At 32.1% G+C, this 20,992-nt stretch overlaps 2 protein-coding genes across 2 annotated transcripts; both read left to right on the forward strand.

Moving 5' to 3' along the window:
* The first annotated feature begins 1,763 nt into the window (after nucleotides 1–1,763).
* Nucleotides 1,764–5,497, forward strand: LOC144574629 (Survival protein SurE-like phosphatase/nucleotidase). The gene is made up of 9 exons (XM_078324638.1): nucleotides 1,764–2,003; nucleotides 2,195–2,289; nucleotides 2,486–2,553; nucleotides 2,971–3,014; nucleotides 3,120–3,197; nucleotides 3,282–3,435; nucleotides 3,781–3,954; nucleotides 4,840–4,908; nucleotides 5,019–5,497. Exons 1-9 carry the CDS (start codon nucleotides 1,849–1,851, stop codon nucleotides 5,112–5,114), a joined length of 933 nt encoding a protein of 310 aa, XP_078180764.1. The 5' UTR covers nucleotides 1,764–1,848; the 3' UTR covers nucleotides 5,115–5,497.
* An 11,951-nt stretch (nucleotides 5,498–17,448) lies between these two features.
* Nucleotides 17,449–19,028, forward strand: LOC144574935 (temperature-induced lipocalin-1-like). The gene is made up of 2 exons (XM_078325039.1): nucleotides 17,449–17,953; nucleotides 18,606–19,028. The coding sequence occupies exons 1-2, from the start codon at nucleotides 17,576–17,578 to the stop codon at nucleotides 18,786–18,788; spliced, it is 561 nt and encodes a 186-aa protein (XP_078181165.1). The 5' UTR covers nucleotides 17,449–17,575; the 3' UTR covers nucleotides 18,789–19,028.
* Nucleotides 19,029–20,992: the final 1,964 nt, after the last annotated feature.

Raw genomic sequence — 20,992 nt, forward strand, 5'->3', positions numbered from 1 at the left:
ACTCATAACTTATTTACAGTAACAACTCTTTACTAGTAACAACTTAGAGTCATAATTTCGTAACTAGTTAACCCACAAATTGACAATATCCTCATATGGAGGAAAAATAAGAAATTAAGGCATTGTATGCATGTGCCTGATCTCTTCCCTTGCTCATATTTGAATCGGTGTATGTATTGGATTAGAAGATAGAAGAATCGATTTGTCTTTTATTCCCACACAATCACCTGTGCTTGATCTCTTGCCTCACAATCGTTGTATTCCATTAAAAACCTTCTTTTGAAAATGATATTTTTGTCTTTTATTATATTAATTAGGAATTTAACTATGGTTAACTTTAGAGTTTTTGTGTAATGGGTAAATAGAAAAGAGATTTAAGAGTTTAGAGGTAAATTAGATGTAAGTATTGATGGATGCATAGAAAATTAGAGAAGTCTGTAAAAGTATACAAAAAATTAATCTTTATTTTAAATGTTATTCATTTTCAAGGTATACTTAAGTTTACTCAAAAATTTCTAGTCGTAAACTCACTTTAAATTTCTATGAGTGTCGTGACTTGTCGAAAAAAGTTAGAGGCCGGAGTTTGAAAATTTCAATCCGAAAATAAATATCAGATTTTTAAATATCCATATCTGTTTTTAAATTTTAAATTTTGTTTCTCAAAGGTTAATTTAAATTTTGTTCTTTAATTTTTCGTACACAATTTATTTCCAACCGAACAAAAGCAAATTCCTATGTAATAGGACTTGCAAGTTGCAACCTAACAACGATTAAAGATGACGGATGACGAATCCGTATCCTCTCTATTACTATAGAGGTACTGTTCCGTAGAGTTACTAGATCTGAACCGTTCCTTTTAACTTGGCACGAATCTCAAAGTCCAAAAATACTGCCCCCTATTACGACCCGAATATCAAACCGGTTGAGATTTAATCTCAAACCGTAAAGTGAGGGTGATCCTCTACAATACTACAGAGGATACGATTCACGGATGACCGGATACTTTTTTTCTTTTTTTTTGAGGTGAAAGCCCTTAGGCGGATGACCGGATACTGGCCCGGCCCCGATTAAAGCTACCAGATATGACATTGATTTATAGTATGCAAGGTTAGATCTGAAGTTTCTGAGGCGGGTGTAGACATCCTTTCTAATTTTAGATACAACGAAGAGCCAGTAAAACAATGTTGCATATTGGTCCAATTGGGCAATCACTCGACTCACAAAAAGTTGTTCGTGCTCGCCACAGAATATTCAGAACAATAAACCCGACACCTGACAGACACCCAGGGCAACAAGATTTCCGACCCAGCCCCCAGGTACCGGAGGCGCAACTATTAAATCTGGACTGTGCATTTAACCTGGCACGAATTTTCAAACGGACCTTTATAGTTTTCATGGGCACTGGATTGAAGTTGGCTCGTCTAGGATTAATCTGTGCCGTCCGTTTATATATGTTGCACCTCAGGTACCTCTACGGACTGGGCAACGAAAAATCAACATGGGATCGAAATGAATTCCCCAACCAGTGTGGTCACGAGCCCAGCGCTGTTGCAACGAGAGTTGCAACTTGCAACTGCAATTATTTAGATTTGAAATCACCTAAAGTAACTCAAATTTGAACTTAGATCTAAACCGTCAGATCTATTTTGACACGAATATTAAAGGATCGTGCATTCCACCTCTCGCCGGATTATCCCTGATTCTGATCAGACGGTCCAAATATAAAAGCAATATATGAGTTACTTCGGAGAATACGGATTTATTTATGCACATGATTTTCTTCACTCTAATTTTTGTTCGTTTTACGAAATTCTACTGACACACTTCACGATTCCTACTTTATCGACCATGGCGAATGAAATGGATTGTAAGGCGACGATCGCCGACGAGCGCCCCACCGTGCTCGTCACCAACGACGACGGGATCGACGCCCCTGGCCTCCGCTTCCTCGTCGCCCATCTCGTCGCAGCTCGCTACGTCGTCCTTGTCTCCGCCCCTGACAAGTCAATTCCTCTCCTCCCTGCTATTTTCTTTCAAATTTCTCATTTTTTGATTTGTCAGAATCTAGTTTATTCCTCAAAGTAGTACTAAGTTATGCAATGCGTTTTTATTTTTGGAAATTGGAGCATGATCATGTACAATTTTGTGTGTAAAGTGGATTGATATGTTGACATAAATTTAATATAACATGCAGAGACTACTCTGCTGTTAGCCATGGGATTACGTGGCGCCATGCAATGAAGGCAAAGCGTGTTGAAATAGAAGGGGCTATAGCTTTTGCAATTTCAGGTTTGTTTTTGAAAGGAAATCACTGTAGAATTGTCATTGAATTCAGTGAAATTAGTTTCCCAAATTATAATGTCAAACAGTTTCAATCACCATCGTTCAGTACACATATATATACCGGCCAGAAGCAGTACTTGTTACCAAAATAGTTTATGCACATTCAATCATGCCCTTTGATTGAATTTATTTTATCTGATAGGAACTCCTGCTGATTGTGCATCTCTTGGTGTTTCTGGTAAACTTTTCGATGGCTTGGTTCCTGATCTGGTAAGCGCTTCAAATTTGTACTAATACTGTTGTGTATATCTTAGAGGTGGACTGCGACAGGTAATGTTTACTTGTTTTCAGCCCTAATACATCCTCACTTTTTTTTTTTTTTGCTATCTTAGAAAATAGTTGCTGATGCTGTTTTCTTTATAAAAATAATTTTATTCTGCCATTGAGTGTTAAGATTTTCAATTAGACTCAACATGCGCCAATACTATGTGTTCTTTTTACGTGTTCCTATGTTTAGGTTTGTGCTTTTATTTATATGAATATAGTGAGGTTCAATTCAACTCTACATTATTTAATGTCAGTTGAGATTTAGACATAACTGTTCCCCTCCAGTCGATGGTAGTACTGCGAATTTGAATATGGGTGATTTGGTTTCCTGAGATGGTGGGAATGCTCTTTATATTTCAGGTGATTAGCGGCATTAACGTCGGCCACAACTGTGGGTATCACATGTTAGTTACTGTCTCTAATATTGTTTCACCTTGTTGCCATTAATTTTTTTTATTCATAGTTCACGTTTCTAGTCATGAAGTATTGTTACCTTTTTGAATATGCAGTGTTTACTCTGGAACAGTTGCCGGTGCTAGAGAAGCATTCTTCTGTGGAGTACCTTCTTTGGCCATATCACATAATTGGTACCGCAATCTTTCTAATTGCGTTCAACTGAATTTAGAAATAAATTATGTGAACATAATTTAATATGTATTTTAAAATTTCAGGGTTGGAAGTAAGAGCACTGTAGATGACTTAAAACTTGCGGCAGAGGCATGTATGCCTTTAATAAATGCGGTACTCTATGAGGTAAAAAACAAGTCGTTTCCTGAAGGATGTTTCTTGAATGTTGATGTCCCAACTGACGTTTCACATGTGAAGGTATTCAAATTCCGAATTACGTACAGGATTTATTTTTACTTATTTATTGCCCCTCAAATAGTGACATTTCATTTTAAGCACTAGTGTAACATAAAAAGTGTGATATATTAATTATCACTGTTGGTTATCCCAAACCATAGTTATAACAAACGACTTGGGTAAAAGGTTTGCTTGTTTTTTCTTTCTATTAGGAGGATATCAAATAATTTGGGTCATGCAATTTACTTTTTCCTCAAAATTATTATAATAAACAAGTTATTGCTGAATGCAGTCAATGTCAAAATTGTGTGTTATATGTGTTTCTTCCTGTTTCTTTTTTTTCCCCGTCTCTGGTCATGCCGGTAGGGATTTAAGATTACTAAGCAGGGAAAATTCTTGATGCGGGGTGGTTGGGAGCAAACTACTGTGGACATGCCTACACTAGAAAGCTATCAAACGGCAAATATCAGCACTGCTAACACAAGCAGCTCCGAAGGCAGTGCTCCTCTTGCTGAGAATGAGATTTTATTCAAAAGAGTGGTTAGTCTATCTAAATGGTTCTCTTTTTTTTTTCTGAAAAAAAAAACAGAGATATGCAAAAAAATGAAAGAGATGAAATACCTGTAGGATACACTTGGACTTTGCAAAAATTAGTGATGATCTATCCAAATAGGCTAATCTCACTATACTTGATCTGACAAAAACACAACTTGCCCGACACGACACTCCAACTTACCCAGCCGGACTGATCTGACTGAATCTCCAAATAGTGACCCAACTGATCCAAACCGGAGCAACCTTACGGACTCATAATCCGACTCACCCTACTCAACACCCAACTCACCCCAGCTGGACTGATCTGACTGGGACCCATATGATTGACCCAATTGACCCAAAAACTGAATGAGACACCAAAATGACCTGAATTGACCACTCGACTCTTGAAATCTTCGAAACATGTAACTGAGCTGAGCAGGGCAAGTTGGGAAGACTGTAACCCTAGGACCACCAATTCATTGACTGAAGAGTAACTAAAACCTAGACCTGAACATGATTTGCTCTGACCCAAGCCCAATCAAGCCAGTACGATCTTGGTTTCTTGCTTAAATGATTTGATCTAACCACATTTCCGATTCTCTTTGGTTAAAATTGGCTTACTAAGTTATGCCCAATGGATTAGGTAGTATTCTTAGTGACTGCCGTTAGTATAGTGCTGCTAGGGTCTACTCTTATCATGCTCACTAGAATAATATTTGCTTTTATTTTTTATATTTGGATCAAATAGAGAAGGCTCATAACTGCCACTGCCATATCTATATCTGTTTCTGTTTCTGTGGGGGCAATGTTTCGCTTTATTTGCTATGCAAAACCTGATATGTCTGTACACAAGTAAATGTGAGAATACCTTTTCTTTACTTAACGCAGCTTACTAGGATTAAAAATCAAGAAGTTGAAGAAGGGGAAACTGACCATGAAGCTCTGATGGATGGATATGTAAGAAATATTTGTCAATAAAAGTTTAAGTTGTTTTTTGTATGTTGATGGACAGGTAAGAAATATTCAATTGACTGTTATCTAATTTGACTTGCTTGATATTGTTTCAGATTTCGGTCACACCATTAGGTGCACTCTCCTGCAACATGGAAACCCTTCCTGAGTTAAAAACTTGGTTAGAGCAGCGGTTAGCATCATCGCTTTAAAGTAGGTACTCCATTGCTTTGACAATTTCTGGAGGTGCATAGAGGCTCAGGGTTGGTGACTCAAGTTATGATTATATATCCAATAGTTTAAATCGCCTGTATTATTTTGCTCTTCACGACAAGGCTTGTATCTTCACGGCAAGGTAACAAGCGCATTGGCTTATTTATACTATAATTGAAATACCATTTATATGAAATTCTAATAACCGATTGCTGAGCTAATAATTATTTTGGGAGCTCGAACGGGGAGTATGTATTTTTATTCGTTACAAAGTACAAACATTTAATTTGCCTGATTCAAACTTTGGGTATGAATTGTTACTATGAATCTACATAGATTTACACCAGGGTATGAATTGTTCCCTTGTCGTTGGTTTTACAAATTTTGGTATTATATGGGCCCTCGGTCATTTTTTCCGTCTAATTTCTTTATTAAAAACTCGTGCTGGGTGAACTTCTTTTTGGTTCCCAGAATTCGGCTGAGTGCATACTAACAAAATACAAAAGAAATTTCTGGGTGAATATTGATAATATTTATTTAATTTAGGATAGATGGTGATTGGTTTTCATAATTATAATGCTTGTGAATCTGCATACGAGTTGATTAAATTTTGATAGCTTTTATGCGAATCAGCATAACTAGATTCTTTTTGAAAAGATAGCATAACTAGATTCTAGAAGTATATTTTTTAAGAACTATCAAGTACGATTGTGCAAACTCTACAGTGTATGTGGCATGCTATGAAAAGGAGATGTTCAAATGTTATTTTTATTGTTACAAATCAGTTTACAGTAAATCATTTAAATAAAATTAACTATGAAGTAAAAGGTGTGACTAAAGAACTAAAATATTCTTTGTTGTCAATGGTGTAAAAGGTGTGACTAAAGAACTAAATTATTGATTCATTTCAAATGGGGTGACCGAATTATTGATTCGGTCCTTACTATTTTTGAAAAAAAAAAATAATAATATCGATTTGGTTCATGAAAAAATAATTTTATAATTTCTAAAAAAGTTTGGCCTTGTGGACCCATCATAAACCCCAAACTTGTTTAAAGAAAGCAAACAATCACCGTAGGAAGTCTCATTCAATATATTGCTTTAATAATGCCAGAAAGATATTTGCACTAATGTCTTCTTATTTGAAAAGAAGAAATGCGCTCACGTTGGGAAATATGATTTCTGTTTGCAGCCGATCTTTAAATTATATATTCCCTTTCTTTTTCTTTTAGAAGAAACAATACAAAATATATGTCTGCAAAACGCGGTTTTAATTTCCTTGGATTGTTCCTGTCAAAAGAAAAAATCCTTGAATTTCGTGACGGCCACTTCTATTATTTTTCATAAGCAAATAGCAGAAAAAAAATATCGTAATTGAGTTAACGAACTTCTCAATTATGATTGTTGTTTTTACTTTTTCTTTTTGATAAAGAAAAAGAAGAAGGGGAATGGATCTATAGAAGGCAACAAAACATGTCGTTTGCAGATACATCGTTGCATATGTAAAGATATTGACAATGCTGGTTTAGTTTCATACAACGCATAAATAATAGAGTTTAAATAAAAATACATATGATTCGTACGTTTGTATAAAGTCAAAACAACATTGTTAATTTGTTGTTATCTTTATCTCAGTGACAAGCAAAAGAATAGTGATCCTCTACCAACAAATGCCATTTTTTATTATCCTAATTCAGTAATTCTTTCATATTGTTATATATTTTAGGTAACCTATATTAATTAATCTAATTTCATCAACATAAATAAATATTTATAAAAATAGACTGCAAAAATTATAAATATTTGTTATGTATAAAATATTCAGCAACATAATTCACAAAATATTATTTATCTAATTTCATCATCTATTTTTACCGAATTCACCTAATATGAATTCAGATTTTAAAATATTTTAAACGGAAATTTAGTGGTATAGAACGTGGGCTCCAGACTCCGGTTCTCTGTTATAAATTCCCTTTTTATGTTAAAAAAAAATATATCGATTTGATTAATGTTGTTTTCAATTTTTCTCCGACCTTTTTTTTGTAGCATAAATAAAATAAAATAAACCGTGATATCAAATCGGGGACTCTTTGCCGATTTTCAAAGAAAGATTCTTATAAATGAGGTATCTAATTTTTTTAATTTGAATCTGATACTTTTATCATACACTAGTCGGAATCTTAAGAGGAACCAATACATTACAAATTTGAATCGAATTAGTTTGAATTCTGATTAGACAGTTCAAATTAAAATTTAAACGGTGAATTACCTAGCTAGTGGATCCTATGCACTGTATATAACACCTTCCTCTACGGATCAAAATCTGCTGTTATTCTCGTCCATAAACAGTGTTCATGCTATCTCTGTTTTTCCAAATCCAGTCATTGAATTGTTTCGAGATACGTACACAGAAAAGTTTTGAAAAAAGTTGCTTTGAGATTCCAAATCCAGTCATTGAATTGTTTCCAAATCCAGTCATTGAACAGTTGGATTCAGAAAAACAGAAATAGCAGAGTATGAGTATGCCCCAACTTACTCATAACTCGCCCATTAAAAATTGAGTTACATGAAATTATGCCACATCCAGTCCTGGAAAGTTGAAACCCAAATAAATGTTTGTTGCTTGTGAATGTGATTTGTCAAGTGTTAATAGTATATTTAGGTTTGTATATACTTGTTTTTTTTTTATTTTGCTAGCATTTGTAAGCTAACAAATGACAAAAAGGTACAACATGGTTTAACAATACTAAAATTTATTTGTTTTGTTAATTCAAGACTAACTAAATTTCTGGCTAATTTATTTATTTTGTTTAACAATAAATTTATATTATTGTTGAAGATGGATTCTTATTATTGTTTTGATAATGCAAATGTGTAGGTATGTGACAAGGAGATAGTTAGGAGTATGTGACATGTAGGACCGTGAGAATCGCAAGAAGATCATAGTTGTTTGATTTTTGTTAAATTTGCATATGGACAATTTTTTGTTAAATTATGTACCGTTTAATTAGGTTGGATTATAACAATTTGTTAAATTCTATAAATGAAAAATAGTTTTTGAATGATGTATCTTAAACAAAAAAAAACTCAAAACAAAATTCAAATTGCCTACAATCTTGATTTCTTAACGAGCCGCTTAATGAGCATGAGTCAACTCGAACATTTAACAAGCCGAGCATGAGCACAGCTGTCAACTCGCTCATTAAGCTAATAAACCGAACATGAGCATACCCAACTTGCTCAAACTCGCTCATTAATCACTCATAGTTCCAATAATACAAATATGGCCTTAAGCGGATCCAATTAATAAAAAAAAATTATAATGGCAGAATTTATTATTATAAATTTTGATATTACGGAAATTTATATTCTACACTTATTATTATTAATAACATATTAATTAAAAAATATCAAAATTTACTCGCAAATAACTTTACACCTATTATTATTATTATAAAAAAATCTTCATATCAAATATTCACTAAAAGATTCTGAATATACTTGTCAATAGTTTCGAAGATCTTATATTATTCATCAAAGATTCTGTATTTATTTTAATTACCTATTATTTAATAGGTTGGATCACATATCAAAATGATATAATTACAGGACGCAAAGGTTGGGAAGGAGACAGGAGTCTTCTTCTAAGTTCTCCTCAGTTGAGCAAATTACGGAGACAGGAGAAGTCTCCTTCTCAACCTTAGGACAGTTATTATTTTCTCTTATCAAATTGGTTATACATGTTTGTTTGAATAGATTATTCATTATTGGTTGCTTATTTCTTTGACCAATGAGATCTAGTTGGCTGAGATCATATGGATGCAGCTTTCTAATGATAAAAGTTATTGACAGTGTTGTTTTGACTGAGGTCATATATATATTTATTTATTTATTCTATTATTAAGCACGTTGGGTGTCCGATCCGCTAACAGCTACGATTGAAAGATGAAATTTCGGATTTAATCTCAACCCTCAAATTACATAATTTGTCATCTTTTGATTAAATGCACATGTTTTATGTATAGAAGTCTAAATTTAGTTAAAAATATACTCACCACATGTGCTGTCACACGATACGTTACAATTAAAATTGAACCGACTATGAAATTTAGCGATATATTTCTCCGTTTCCTTATTTCTTTGTTTTCATTTTTCTTCTCTTCAATTAAGCAGACTCCACCTTTCATTTTCTTACTTCTTTGTTTCTTTACTTCTTCTTCGTTTCTATATGAATTACAATGAAAATTAATTTTTTTTATTCCCTTATTTCTCTTTCTTTGTTTCTATACATATTGTTGTGGGCAAATATATTTCCAATATATAATATATCAATATGTGTGTGTATTCTAAATTGGAAACAAAGAAGAAGAAGAATATAAATTGGAACGTGTATATATATATATATATATATATATATTTCTCTTATAATGTGTGTGTGTATTCTATATTTACACACGATAACATTTTTTTATTTATGTTTTTTTTATATTATATTATATGTCGATATTTAATTGTTTTACGATATTTGATATTAGATTCGAATCGAGTTATTATTTGATATCGTTAGTACTTAAAAATAAAGAATCATCACATCAACAAATTATTATCGGAGATCACGATTCAAGTTAATTAAAAATGCATAATCATATAAATTCTCTATTAATATGTCTCTTAATTTTTTGATAATTATTATTTTCATTGATTTTTTTTTCTTATAATATGTCTCTGTTGCAACGCATGGGCACGATACTAGTATATATATATATACTAGTAAAATGCATTTGTACTCCACGCTATATTTTCATTTTGAAAATTCAAACAACCAATTCGAACCTTCCAACATGTTCTCCATATATTGAAATGTGCTTGGAGACTAAATTTTTCATTTTTTTGAATTTTTTTACTATTTATTAAGCAATTTTGAAAATCGCTGTTTTTCTGTAAACAGTAAAAATTTATGGACCATCAGATCAGCGATTTTTAAAGTGGCTTAATAGTAAAAAAATTCCAAAAAATGTAAAATTTGGTCTCCAAGCACATTTCAATATGGAGATCGTGTTGACTGGTTCAGATCGGTAGTTTGGATTTTCAAAATGAAAATATAGTGCTATGGAGTACCAATTTATTTTACTCCATGGCTCATTTTAGCCATCTCATATATATATATATATATATATATATATATATATATATATATGTATATATATATGTATTATATTATTTGTGCGTTACATGAAATCAAAATAACTCTTGACAATCTTACCTCCTCGATTTAATCATTTAATGCTATAGTTGATCTTGATCATATTATACTATAGTTGTTGAAGCCAATTAAGTATTCATTCCACAAGACATTAACCTCTTAATTTTACATCATTTTTTGTTTTCATTTTGAACTTTTTTTTAATAACTGGGTTAACTAATTCCCACCAGTTGCATGTTTGCTGTAAGTCACCGGAGACGGAATCAGAGTTCGAATATCTGTCAAAGAAAACTTAAAACAAAAAATAAAGTTCATTTAAAAAAACATTAAAATACTGGTAATCGCTATCTCCCTCTCCCTATAAAACTCTGCTGTCCTCCTTTCTCTCCATCACCTCAATTCAACCATCTCTTTACACTTTCTAAAGGTCATTTCACATCTCTCACAAAAGAAGGAGATGGAGGCAAAGATGAGAATTGTTGCCATGGAAATGGTGGTCATCATGGTAGCATCCTTCTTGGTAGACACATCCATGGCTGCCAGCAAAGCACCAGCTCCTGCGCCAGGTCCGGCCAAATCTGATGCAACCTCCGTCTCTCCGGCTATCGTGCTTGTTTCGTTGGTGTCTGGCTTCTTTGCTTACTACTTCTGAGTTTGATTTTATCAAAGAATGATATATTGATCGCCTTTATTATTTGGTTTTTTATTGTTATATATGTATACTTGGGTTAATATTTCAAATGTTGTGAGCAAATTTGTTGTTTTGTTAAGAAATTAAGACCTATAAATTGAGTTATAGAAATGGTGGATGGTGGAAGTTCTTGAGATAAAATCCATTTATGATATGTAAGGTTGGATTCAGAAACGGTATAAATCAAATTAAATGTCAGACTTTTATTTATCTTTTATTATTATATATTAGGTACACGTGCAAAACTTTTGTGTTGCCTTGGTCCGTTCATTTAATCATTTTCTAGATACATATTTTTGTCTAATTAGAAAATTAAAATATCTTATAACATTGTACAATGAGCATCAGTCTCAATTTAATAAACACTATATCTTAAAATTTATTAACTAAAATTAAAAAAGTGAAACCAAGATTAAATGGTATTCGTAAATAACATTTATTTTATTTTTAAAAAAGGGAACAATCCACCGATTTCTATTAATATGAAAATCATTACAAAGTTAGCTGGTACCAGTATCAAAACAGCAAAATTACAACTACTGGTATTTAGTAAAATACCAAAGCAACATAACACAGTTTGTACCAGTACTTAGAAGCTATTACAACTCAAATATAAAAGAGAGAATGTATATCAAAGGAAAGTTGTATTCATGAATAATATTTACTCTGTAGAATATATAAAAATATATTTTAAATTGGAGATTCAACTTGAGGTTTATTGGGAACCACACGGTAATTAAAAATTATTATATTTGCATAATTCGTTGAATTGGTTTACAAGATTAGTATAGAAGTTTACAGAATCCCGCAAAGAAGTTTACATACGCTTTTCAGTTCAATTATGAAATAATATGGAGATTGGTGTCAGGAAAATGTTAGCAGCTTCCTTAAATTAATTGTGATGATGCTTGCAAAGCTTATATGGTTTATATAGACAAACTAGCTGTTATGTTTCCCTATTATGCTACTAGTAGACTAGTAATAGTAGGTTTTCCTATTTATGCAAATTCTAATTAATTTGAAGGTAACATTGGTAAAATTGGTAATACAAACTTAGAAGGTAACATTGGTAAAATTGTACATAGTCTTTGTTTGTAAGTGTCTCCCGCTATAATGTCTTCATTAATTGCATATCTAATTATGTATGATTTTGTTATTAATCTTCAAATTAAGGAGAAGGATAGGTTTTATCTATTAATAAAATATGAAAGATAAAGGATATATAATCTTGCAGTCAAAGTTAAGGTGTGTTTGGGTGCCAAGGAATAGCAGGGTTAGTTGGGTTAGCGACTATTCCTAGCATGCTATTCTCACTATTTCACGTTTAGGTGAAAAAAACGTTATTCTCAACACAAGGAATAACTCGAGTTAGATGCTATATATTTCGCTATTCCATTGAAATGTTGGATTAGCGGCTATTCTGAATTTGAGATTAACATGCTATTCTCACTAACCTCACTTGTTGCACAAAACGGTAATATTTTTCATTTAAGCGGTTAAGCCTAACTACTTTAATTAATTAATCGGTAAATAACTTTTTAAAGGGGTATATTTTTGCTATTGTCGCTAACAAGTTACGTATGCACCCAATTGAAGACAATAATATAGTGCATAGGACTAGTAAAAATATATAAAGAAAGAGGACGAAATACAAGTTTTTTTTAGTGAAATTATTTTTTGTAGTTTGTTCTATATGTGAAAAGTTACAACGTCAAAATCAAACATCGAACTGAGATGATTTAAAATTTTATCTTCATCTCATGCTAGAAACATTTTTTTTAGTTCTCATAGTTTTGCTTGTCTTTTTTTCTTAATTGATTCAAGAAATGTTGAAGAAATCCCACATAATTAATTTCTACGAATTCAATTCACATCGTAAACTAATTAGATAGCCGTAATAATTGATTCAATATTTGACTAACTGAGCAAAAGAAGCATCCGGCTAAGTAGTAATAATCCAAGATTTTTATTTTTACCCCAAAAAAATATATTTTATTAAAAATAACCACGGTTCGGCGGAATTTTTAAAAATATTCAACCCGCGGAAAAAATCCGCGGCTCGGGATTTTTAATTCCGCCCCATGGAAAAAATCCACTGCCCGGGAATTTTAATAATTTTTTTTTTTGGAGATTATGTTGTTCAGTTTGTTTGGAATTTAGATTAGTTTGAATTGTTAAGTTGGAGATTTGTATGAATTTTATTTGTATAAATTGTTAAGTCATAGTGCTTCTGAATTCAATTTTGCACCTCTGGTTAACATAGCAAAACATCTTCAAAAATCATGAAAATTGACCGACATGCAGTCTTGACATCGTAGAACAAAACTGTGAAGTTTCATACAAAATCTCAAAACAGATCGCGAGATATCATCTCTCAAAAATTGCTCGAACTGCTGAAGGAGTGCTTCTGAATTCAATTTTGCACCTCTGGTTAACATAGCAAAGCATCTTCAAAAATAATGAAAATTGACCAACATGCAGTCTTGACATCGTAGAACAAGACTATGTTAACCAGAGGTGGAAAGTTAGGCTCAGAAGCACTCCTTCAGCAGTTCGGACAATTTTTGAGAGATAACAAGACTGCATTTCGGTCAATTTTCATGATTTTTGAAGATGCTTTGGTATGTTAACCAGGAGGAGGGTTCAAATGCCTCCATTTTTTGTGCCTCCATCATGTCTCTATTTTTAAAAACTTAAATAACTCAAAGTTTAAAACTTAAACGTCAAAATAAAACCGTTAGATGTGATCTATGTTATTTTCTCTATGTGTCCATAAAAAATTATCACATTTTGATTTTGCTTTTATATGAATCAATAAGATGAAAAGTCAACGTCTAAAAATTATCCACATTAGTATATATTTTTATAAGCTCAAGATGACAACCAAAACAAAGTTGAAATGTCATAATTTTCTGCACGTGCATAGATAAAATGATGTAGTTCATATCCAACGGTTTTATTTTGAATTTTAAGATTTAAATTTTGAGTTATTAAAGTTTTTAAAAATGGAGGCATGATGGAGACACAAAAAATGGAGGCATTTGAACCCTCCTCGTTAACCAGAGGTGCAAAATTGAATTCAGAAGCACTCTTTCAGCAGTTCGAGCAATTTTTTAGAGATGATATCTCGCGATCTGTTTTGAGATTTTGTATGAAACTTCACAGTTTTGTTCTACGATGTCAAGAATGCATGTCGGTCAATTTTCATGATTTTTGAAGATGCTTGCTATGTTAACCATAGGTGCAAAATTAGGCTCAGAATCACTCCTTCAGTAGTTCGGGCAATTTTTGAGATATGATATCTCGCGATCTATTTTGAGATTTTGTATGAAACTTCACAGTTTTGTTCTACGATATCAAGACTGCATGTCGGTCAATTTTTATGATTTTTTAAGATGTTTTGCTATGTTAACCAGAGGTGCAAAATTGAATTCAGAAGCACTCTGACTTAACAATTCATACAAATAAAATTCATACAAACCTCCAACTTAACAATTCCAAACTAATATAAATTCCAAACAAACTGAACAGCATAATCTCCAAAAAAAAAATTATTAAAATTCCCGGGCCACGAATTTTTTCCACGGGGCAGAATAAAAAATCCCGGGCCGTAATTTTTTTTCCACGAGTTAGGTATTTTTAAAAATTGTGCCGAATCGTGATTATTTTTAATAAAATATTTTTTTTTTGGTAAAAATAAAAATCTCGGAGTAATAATACTCAATATGTCACAGAAGTAATATATGTAGTAGTAGGAGAGGGAAATAAATCTGCTACGATCCCAAAAGGGATTGTAGCCTAGGGTCCTACGATTTCAAATCAAACATTTTATTTATTTTGAGATTCGTGCATAAAATTAACTTTTATGAAGATTTGTAATACTTAAAAAAGGTTGGATTTGAAATCGTAGGACCTACAATCCCTTTTAGGATCGTAGCAGATTTATTTCCAGGAGGAGAGTTCTTCATAAGAATAACTATCTCACAAATATGAATTCAAGAATTTTTTTTTTTTTTTGAAAACATGACAGAAGCTGCCATGGGATTTATATTAAGATAAATTCATATTACATCATTACATCAATGTATGAAAGTTGCTGGAGAAAAATGCAACAGTATGTAATTATTTTCTTGCCCTTTATGACGTCATACGCGCTTAAAATTTGTCAACACAGGAAATGTTCTAAATTATTTTAATAAACAAATTAAACTTAATATATACCTCAATCAAAAAAAATATCTTAACATTTTAGAAGAGAGAACATGGCACCACGATCTCTCTCCTCTTGCCTTTAAATTAAAACCTCCATTCTCTCTTTTCTCTTCCATCCTCAATTCAACATTTATCATCTTTCCAGACACCATTTCTTGTTTTCTTACTACAAATTTCAAAAGAAAACAAGGAGATGGAGGGAAAGATGAGAATTGTTGCCATGGCAATGGTGGCCATTGTGGTCGCATCCTTCTTGGTAGACACATCCATGGCAGCCGGCAAAGCACCAGCTCCTGCCCCGGGTCCGGACAAATCTGATGCAACATCCGTATCTCCGGCTGTCGTGCTCGTTTCCTTGGTGGCTGGCTTCTTTGCTTACTACTTCTGAGTTTGATTTGATTTTATCAAAAATGATACATTGATGCCCTTTATTATTTGGTTTTTTCGTTCATTTTTATATATATGTACTTGGGTTAATATTTCATATTTTGAGGGCAAATTTGTTGTTTTGTTAGAAAGACCTACAAATTGAGTTATGTGAAATTGGATTGTAAAGCGGTACAAATCAAACTGCATGTAAAGCTTTTATTTATCTTCTATTGTTAATATATATATATATATATATACTACGTGCAAAGTCTCGTGTTGTTTCGGTCCGTTCATCTAATTAATCATGCATCTGATTGATATTTATGTATGATGATCAGATTGATATTTTAAATGTTGTGGGGAAATTTGTTGTTTTGTTAGAAAAAGCTATAAATTGAGTTAAAGAAATGGAACAATGGTGGAAATTCTTACGATAGAAGCCATTAATTGATGATATGTAAAATTGGATTCTAAAAGCAGTACAAACCAAACTGTATGTAAAATTCTTTTTCATCTTCTATCTTTTCTTTTATTGAGAGAAATTTTTTTATCTTCTATTACTAATACATATTGCGTGAAAAATTGTGTTGCTACAGCTCCTTCTTCTAATCAATTATTTTATGGATATATATTTCTTTAACATAATTAATAAGAGAATTAATATCTTATAATTTATACATAAATGAGCATCAATCTCAGCTTAATAAACATTGTATCTTATAAATTTACTACTTATATAAAATTTTAAAATTTTACTTTTTTATAAAACGAAGATCAAACGAAATTCTTTAAAGTACTTAGTAAATAAAAAAAATATTATACAAAATAGAAGCATATCAATTTCTCTCAAAATCGATCAGTTAATATTAATTAGCTAAAAAATTATATATTTGTACGGTAAAATTAGTAAAATAAACAATTAGACATACACAATGACTTATCCCTTTTATGATGTTTGATTCATATCAAACAACTAACAAAAAAGATTATTTGGAGTTGAGGTCTTGAAGACCTCCAAAAAAAAACTCTCTATAACCATGTTTTCTTTAGATTGTTTAATAAGTATCAAATATATAAGATAAAGTAGAACTAGGTGTTCTCAAGTTTATCAAGTCTCTTTGTTAATTTAACTCTAAAACCTATCATATTGGCTTCAAACGATAAACTTGAATTATTAAAATGCATCTACCTTACGAATGATACATCTATATGCAAAAAAAAATAAACTTTCGAATTAATTTAGTATAAAATTAAGCCGTCAAAATTAGAAGGTTTATAAATTAATTTTAGTTCATTCATTGTGAATGTGTTTTGACCACTTAACTCTATGCAAATTAAATTCCAAAATTTAAAATTTTTGTATATAGATATATCACTCGTAAGGTAAATGAGCTTCAACTTTGATTCATCGTTTGAAGCCAATCCGATAAATTTAAAATTGAGTTCACAAATAAACTTAATGACTTACTAACACCCTAGTTCTACTCTATGTATAGATCAATTTTGTTACTCCCTAATAAACATAACCACATCTCACTTCTCATTACAAAATTTTATAGATTAAACAATTCATGAGGAATAATTTTTCCTAGCAAGCAAACATCGATTTTTTTTTTCTTACATCATTAGTTTATTGGTGGGCCTCAAGTTACTTAAAGCAGCAAGTAACCCAGCCCACTTAATTCCCGCACATGAAGTTTCTAGAACTTTTCGTTGAAATCGCCTTCCCCCGCCTGTCAGATTTTGTTGCAAGATGCACCATGATCACAACCTGGTAGGCAGGTCTACATGTCAGCTATTCGTGGTTCACCAAACACCGGACTCATACAAAGCGGTGCTTCCGTTTATGGTCGACAACTCTCCACGTACTCTTTCCTTCCTTCGGCAACTTTCTAGTTTCCATCTTTGTCGCTTTCCCTCTTCTCTCACTATCGAAACCTTTCGCGAACCCTAACCCCAACCAATCTTTCTTCAACTAAACAATGGCGGAGCAAACTAAGGATGTAACCCCGGTTCGAGGCCTTGACTTGAACCGGTACATGGGACGCTGGTACGAGATTGCGTGCTTCCCGTCTACGTTCCAGCCCAAAAATGGTGCCAACACTCGCGCGACCTACACTCTCAACCCAGATGGTACAGTGAAGGTCCTGAACGAGACATGGACGGATGGGAAGCGCGGTTACATAGAGGGAACAGCGTATAAAGCCGATCCGAGTAGCGACGAGGCCAAGCTCAAAGTGCGGTTCTATGTACCGCCTTTTCTTCCGATAATTCCTATCACGGGAGACTATTGGGTACTCTATGTGGGAGATGACTATCAGCACGCTGTTGTGGGACAGCCAAGTAGGAAATATCTCTGGGTATGATTCTGTTTATTTAAGAATATATCTACTACATATGTCTGATTTAACTAATTTTAGGAACACTTTTTTTGGAAGTGTATAGGAATATATCTCTCCAATTGTAAGAACACATCCCTTGAATTGGTTAGGTGAATGAGCATTTATTAGTGAAATGGAGTTTGGTTTGTGGTCCTTGTGGTTTAAATGGTTATATATGCCCCAATTATGCAATTACAGAGGAAAGGAGCCTGTCCGTTAAATTATCTTGAAATTGAGACTTGTGCTGTGATGACTTCTTTTTTTGAGTAATTATTTTTTAATTAGATAGAACTGAATTAGGGTTGAGACATTGTTGATGGTTTAATATTTTCACGAGAAGTGCTAAAATGTTAGTATGACTTGCAACAGGTCATAGTGTGTGATTTCTTATGATATGTTCATATAAAATAAATATACCAACTTACCAAGCTCAAATTATCAGGTAAATATACTCAAATGTCTGCAAAAATAAAACCAAAAAGAAGAAGAAATCATAGATAAAATCATTTGGCTTGTACTACCAATTGTGCTGATTCTTGTTTGTTATGAATATAACAAACTTCCAAATTTAGTGTTGTTTCACTTATTTAATGTACCTATTCTAAATAATTGGTTAATACTTTGCATGTAGATATTGTCTAGGAATCCAATAATAGATGATGATGTCTACAACTTCTTACAAGAGAAGGCGAAAGAAAATGGGTATGATGTTAGCAAGCTCAAAAGGACACTGCAATCTGAGTCGATACCAGAAGCCGATGAAGCGCCTAATGATAAGGGGATTTGGTGGATTAAATCTCTCTTCGGCAAGTAAAGGAATTGCATCTTAGTTTGTTGTTAAATTTAGAGATGTTTCTATGAGGTTTTATGATTGCTTGATGTGTTGTTGTTTGGGAATGTTCAGCGAGTTCTTTGGCGAGGTTTTGTTAGAGAACATTTTGTTTGTTTCTTTTGATTGTGTAAAAAAAGTTGTGTTAAGGATAATCATCCATGACCTTAGTAAGACAGCATATTTGTGCATACAAACTAGTTAATACAAGGGTGGATTTAAGGAGGAGCGGAGCTAGAATTTTAAACTATGGAAGTCAACCGTAAATAGAGATTAATCATTTATACTTAAAATGAGAGTCAATCTTACAATACTCATGACATTTTATTCTAAATTTATGTAGAAAATTTATATAAATATATATATATTTTTTTAAAATAGGGGTCAATTGACTTCCCATTTAACCTATATGCATCCGCTTTATTTTGGAGATTAGCTCAGTACCTTCTATAATTTTAAAATTGAAATCACGTGTATTGAAATTTAATTGAATTTTAATTTTTTATATAAAGTTCAGTTTTTTCATAAAAGATTATGGTTAAGAGTTTTATTTTACGAGTGTAAAGACTAGAGTTCGATTTTATCTAATATATATATTGTGCATTTTAAATTTCAAGTCTCCATGTTAAGATTTTCAGTTCCGCCCCATGGTAAGAAATATGGAAGCTGATATGAGTACTCGCGCTATAGTACCCGCACAGTACCCGCACCTAAACTGCCATAACTGTTTGTGGGAACCAAACTGCCATAATTGCACTTCAGATCTGTAACTTTTTTTTTAATATTAATAGTCAAATTTTGAAGTATGTAGTCCAAAGAACACAAGTATTTATATCTATATAGTAAACAATGTAAATGATAAATTAATTATTTTTAAATAATCGTACCCGCACTTTTTTTTTAAATTTATGATGTTGTACCCGCACCTAAACTGTCATAATTACCCGTGGGGACCGCAACTGTTCCACATCTGTAACTTTATTTTAAAATATTAATAGTCAAATCTTGAAGTATATAGTTCAAAGAACACAAGTATTTATATCTATATAGTAAACAATGTAAATGATAAATTAATTATTTTTAAATAATCATACCCGCACCTTTTTTTGAAATTTCTAACGTCGTACCCGCACCTAAACTGCCATAATTGCTTGTGGGGACCGCAATCGTTCCAAATCTATAACTTTTTTTTAATATTAATAGTCAAATCTTGAAGTATATAGTTCAAAGAACACAAGTATTTATATCTATATAGTAAACAATGTTGTAATTTTTACATAACTGCTTGTGGGAACCTAAACTGCCATAATGTTGTAATTAGATCCCTCCTCTTTTTACATATGACACTGAAAGTATTAATATCTAAGTATTGAAAGTATTTATATATATGCACTGAAGTATTTATTTTTATGAGGTCAACTATTTTTGTTAGAGAAATATTGAAAGGGTGCTGCTGGAATTTTAGAATAATAATTAGTTGAGACTATATAATATCTTTTAAGAATAATAATTAGTGGACACAATATAATTAGTGGGGACCATAATACATTATTCCTCTAAATGCGGGTACTGTAGCGCGGGTACAGAAATGATTATTTAGGAAATATATACATCCTTGCAAATCAAGAAATTTTCTGGTAGACCACAGTAAAGAGAAGCCAAAAACATCATATTGTAAACCTCCTCAGCCAGCATGCATGATGAAATAAATTTAACCAACTTGCCGGTGCAGTGTAGATAATTAAAAGGTAAGCAAACTTCATCATTTCTTAAAATAAATTAGGTGGGCATGTTTATTTAATTTTGTACGTGCCTATTTGCGTGTTCCCTTGGGATTATTTCTCATTTTTTTTATACAAAAGGAAGGATTAATTCAGGTCTTTTTCCCCCCACCAGGATTGTCTGTTGAGTGAAATAATATTTATTTCATACTAAATTGAATTTTTACAGTGATAGTTTTTATTATTAAAAATCTTATAGTCAAGTAAATTTTAAGCATAGATAAATATATTTTCAAAACATTAAAAGTTTATATAATAAAATATAACACGAATACCGTACTAGTATTTGATGTCCCCTCTTAAATTAGGAGAAAATGTAATTTGCAAAAGAAATGACTGTTTATTTTAATTGAAATTCATCTCTTGTAGACTGTTGTTGTTGGTCAATATGTATCCTTGTCTTAGTTG

Source organism: Carex rostrata, chromosome 23 (genome assembly GCF_964058835.1).
Source record: "Carex rostrata chromosome 23, lpCarRost1.2, whole genome shotgun sequence".
NCBI lineage: Eukaryota > Viridiplantae > Streptophyta > Magnoliopsida > Poales > Cyperaceae > Carex > Carex rostrata.

Coding starts and splice junctions, on each gene's coding strand:
- LOC144574629 (XM_078324638.1), top strand. CDS start 1,849: ATGGCGAATGAAATGGATTGTAAGGCGACGATCGCCGACGAGCGCCCC. Junction 2,554..2,970: donor ATGGCTTGGTTCCTGATCTG/GTAAGCGCTTCA, acceptor TTTATATTTCAG/GTGATTAGCGGCATTAACGT. Junction 3,955..4,839: donor AGATTTTATTCAAAAGAGTG/GTTAGTCTATCT, acceptor TACTTAACGCAG/CTTACTAGGATTAAAAATCA.
- LOC144574935 (XM_078325039.1), top strand. CDS start 17,576: ATGGCGGAGCAAACTAAGGATGTAACCCCGGTTCGAGGCCTTGACTTG. Junction 17,954..18,605: donor CAAGTAGGAAATATCTCTGG/GTATGATTCTGT, acceptor CTTTGCATGTAG/ATATTGTCTAGGAATCCAAT.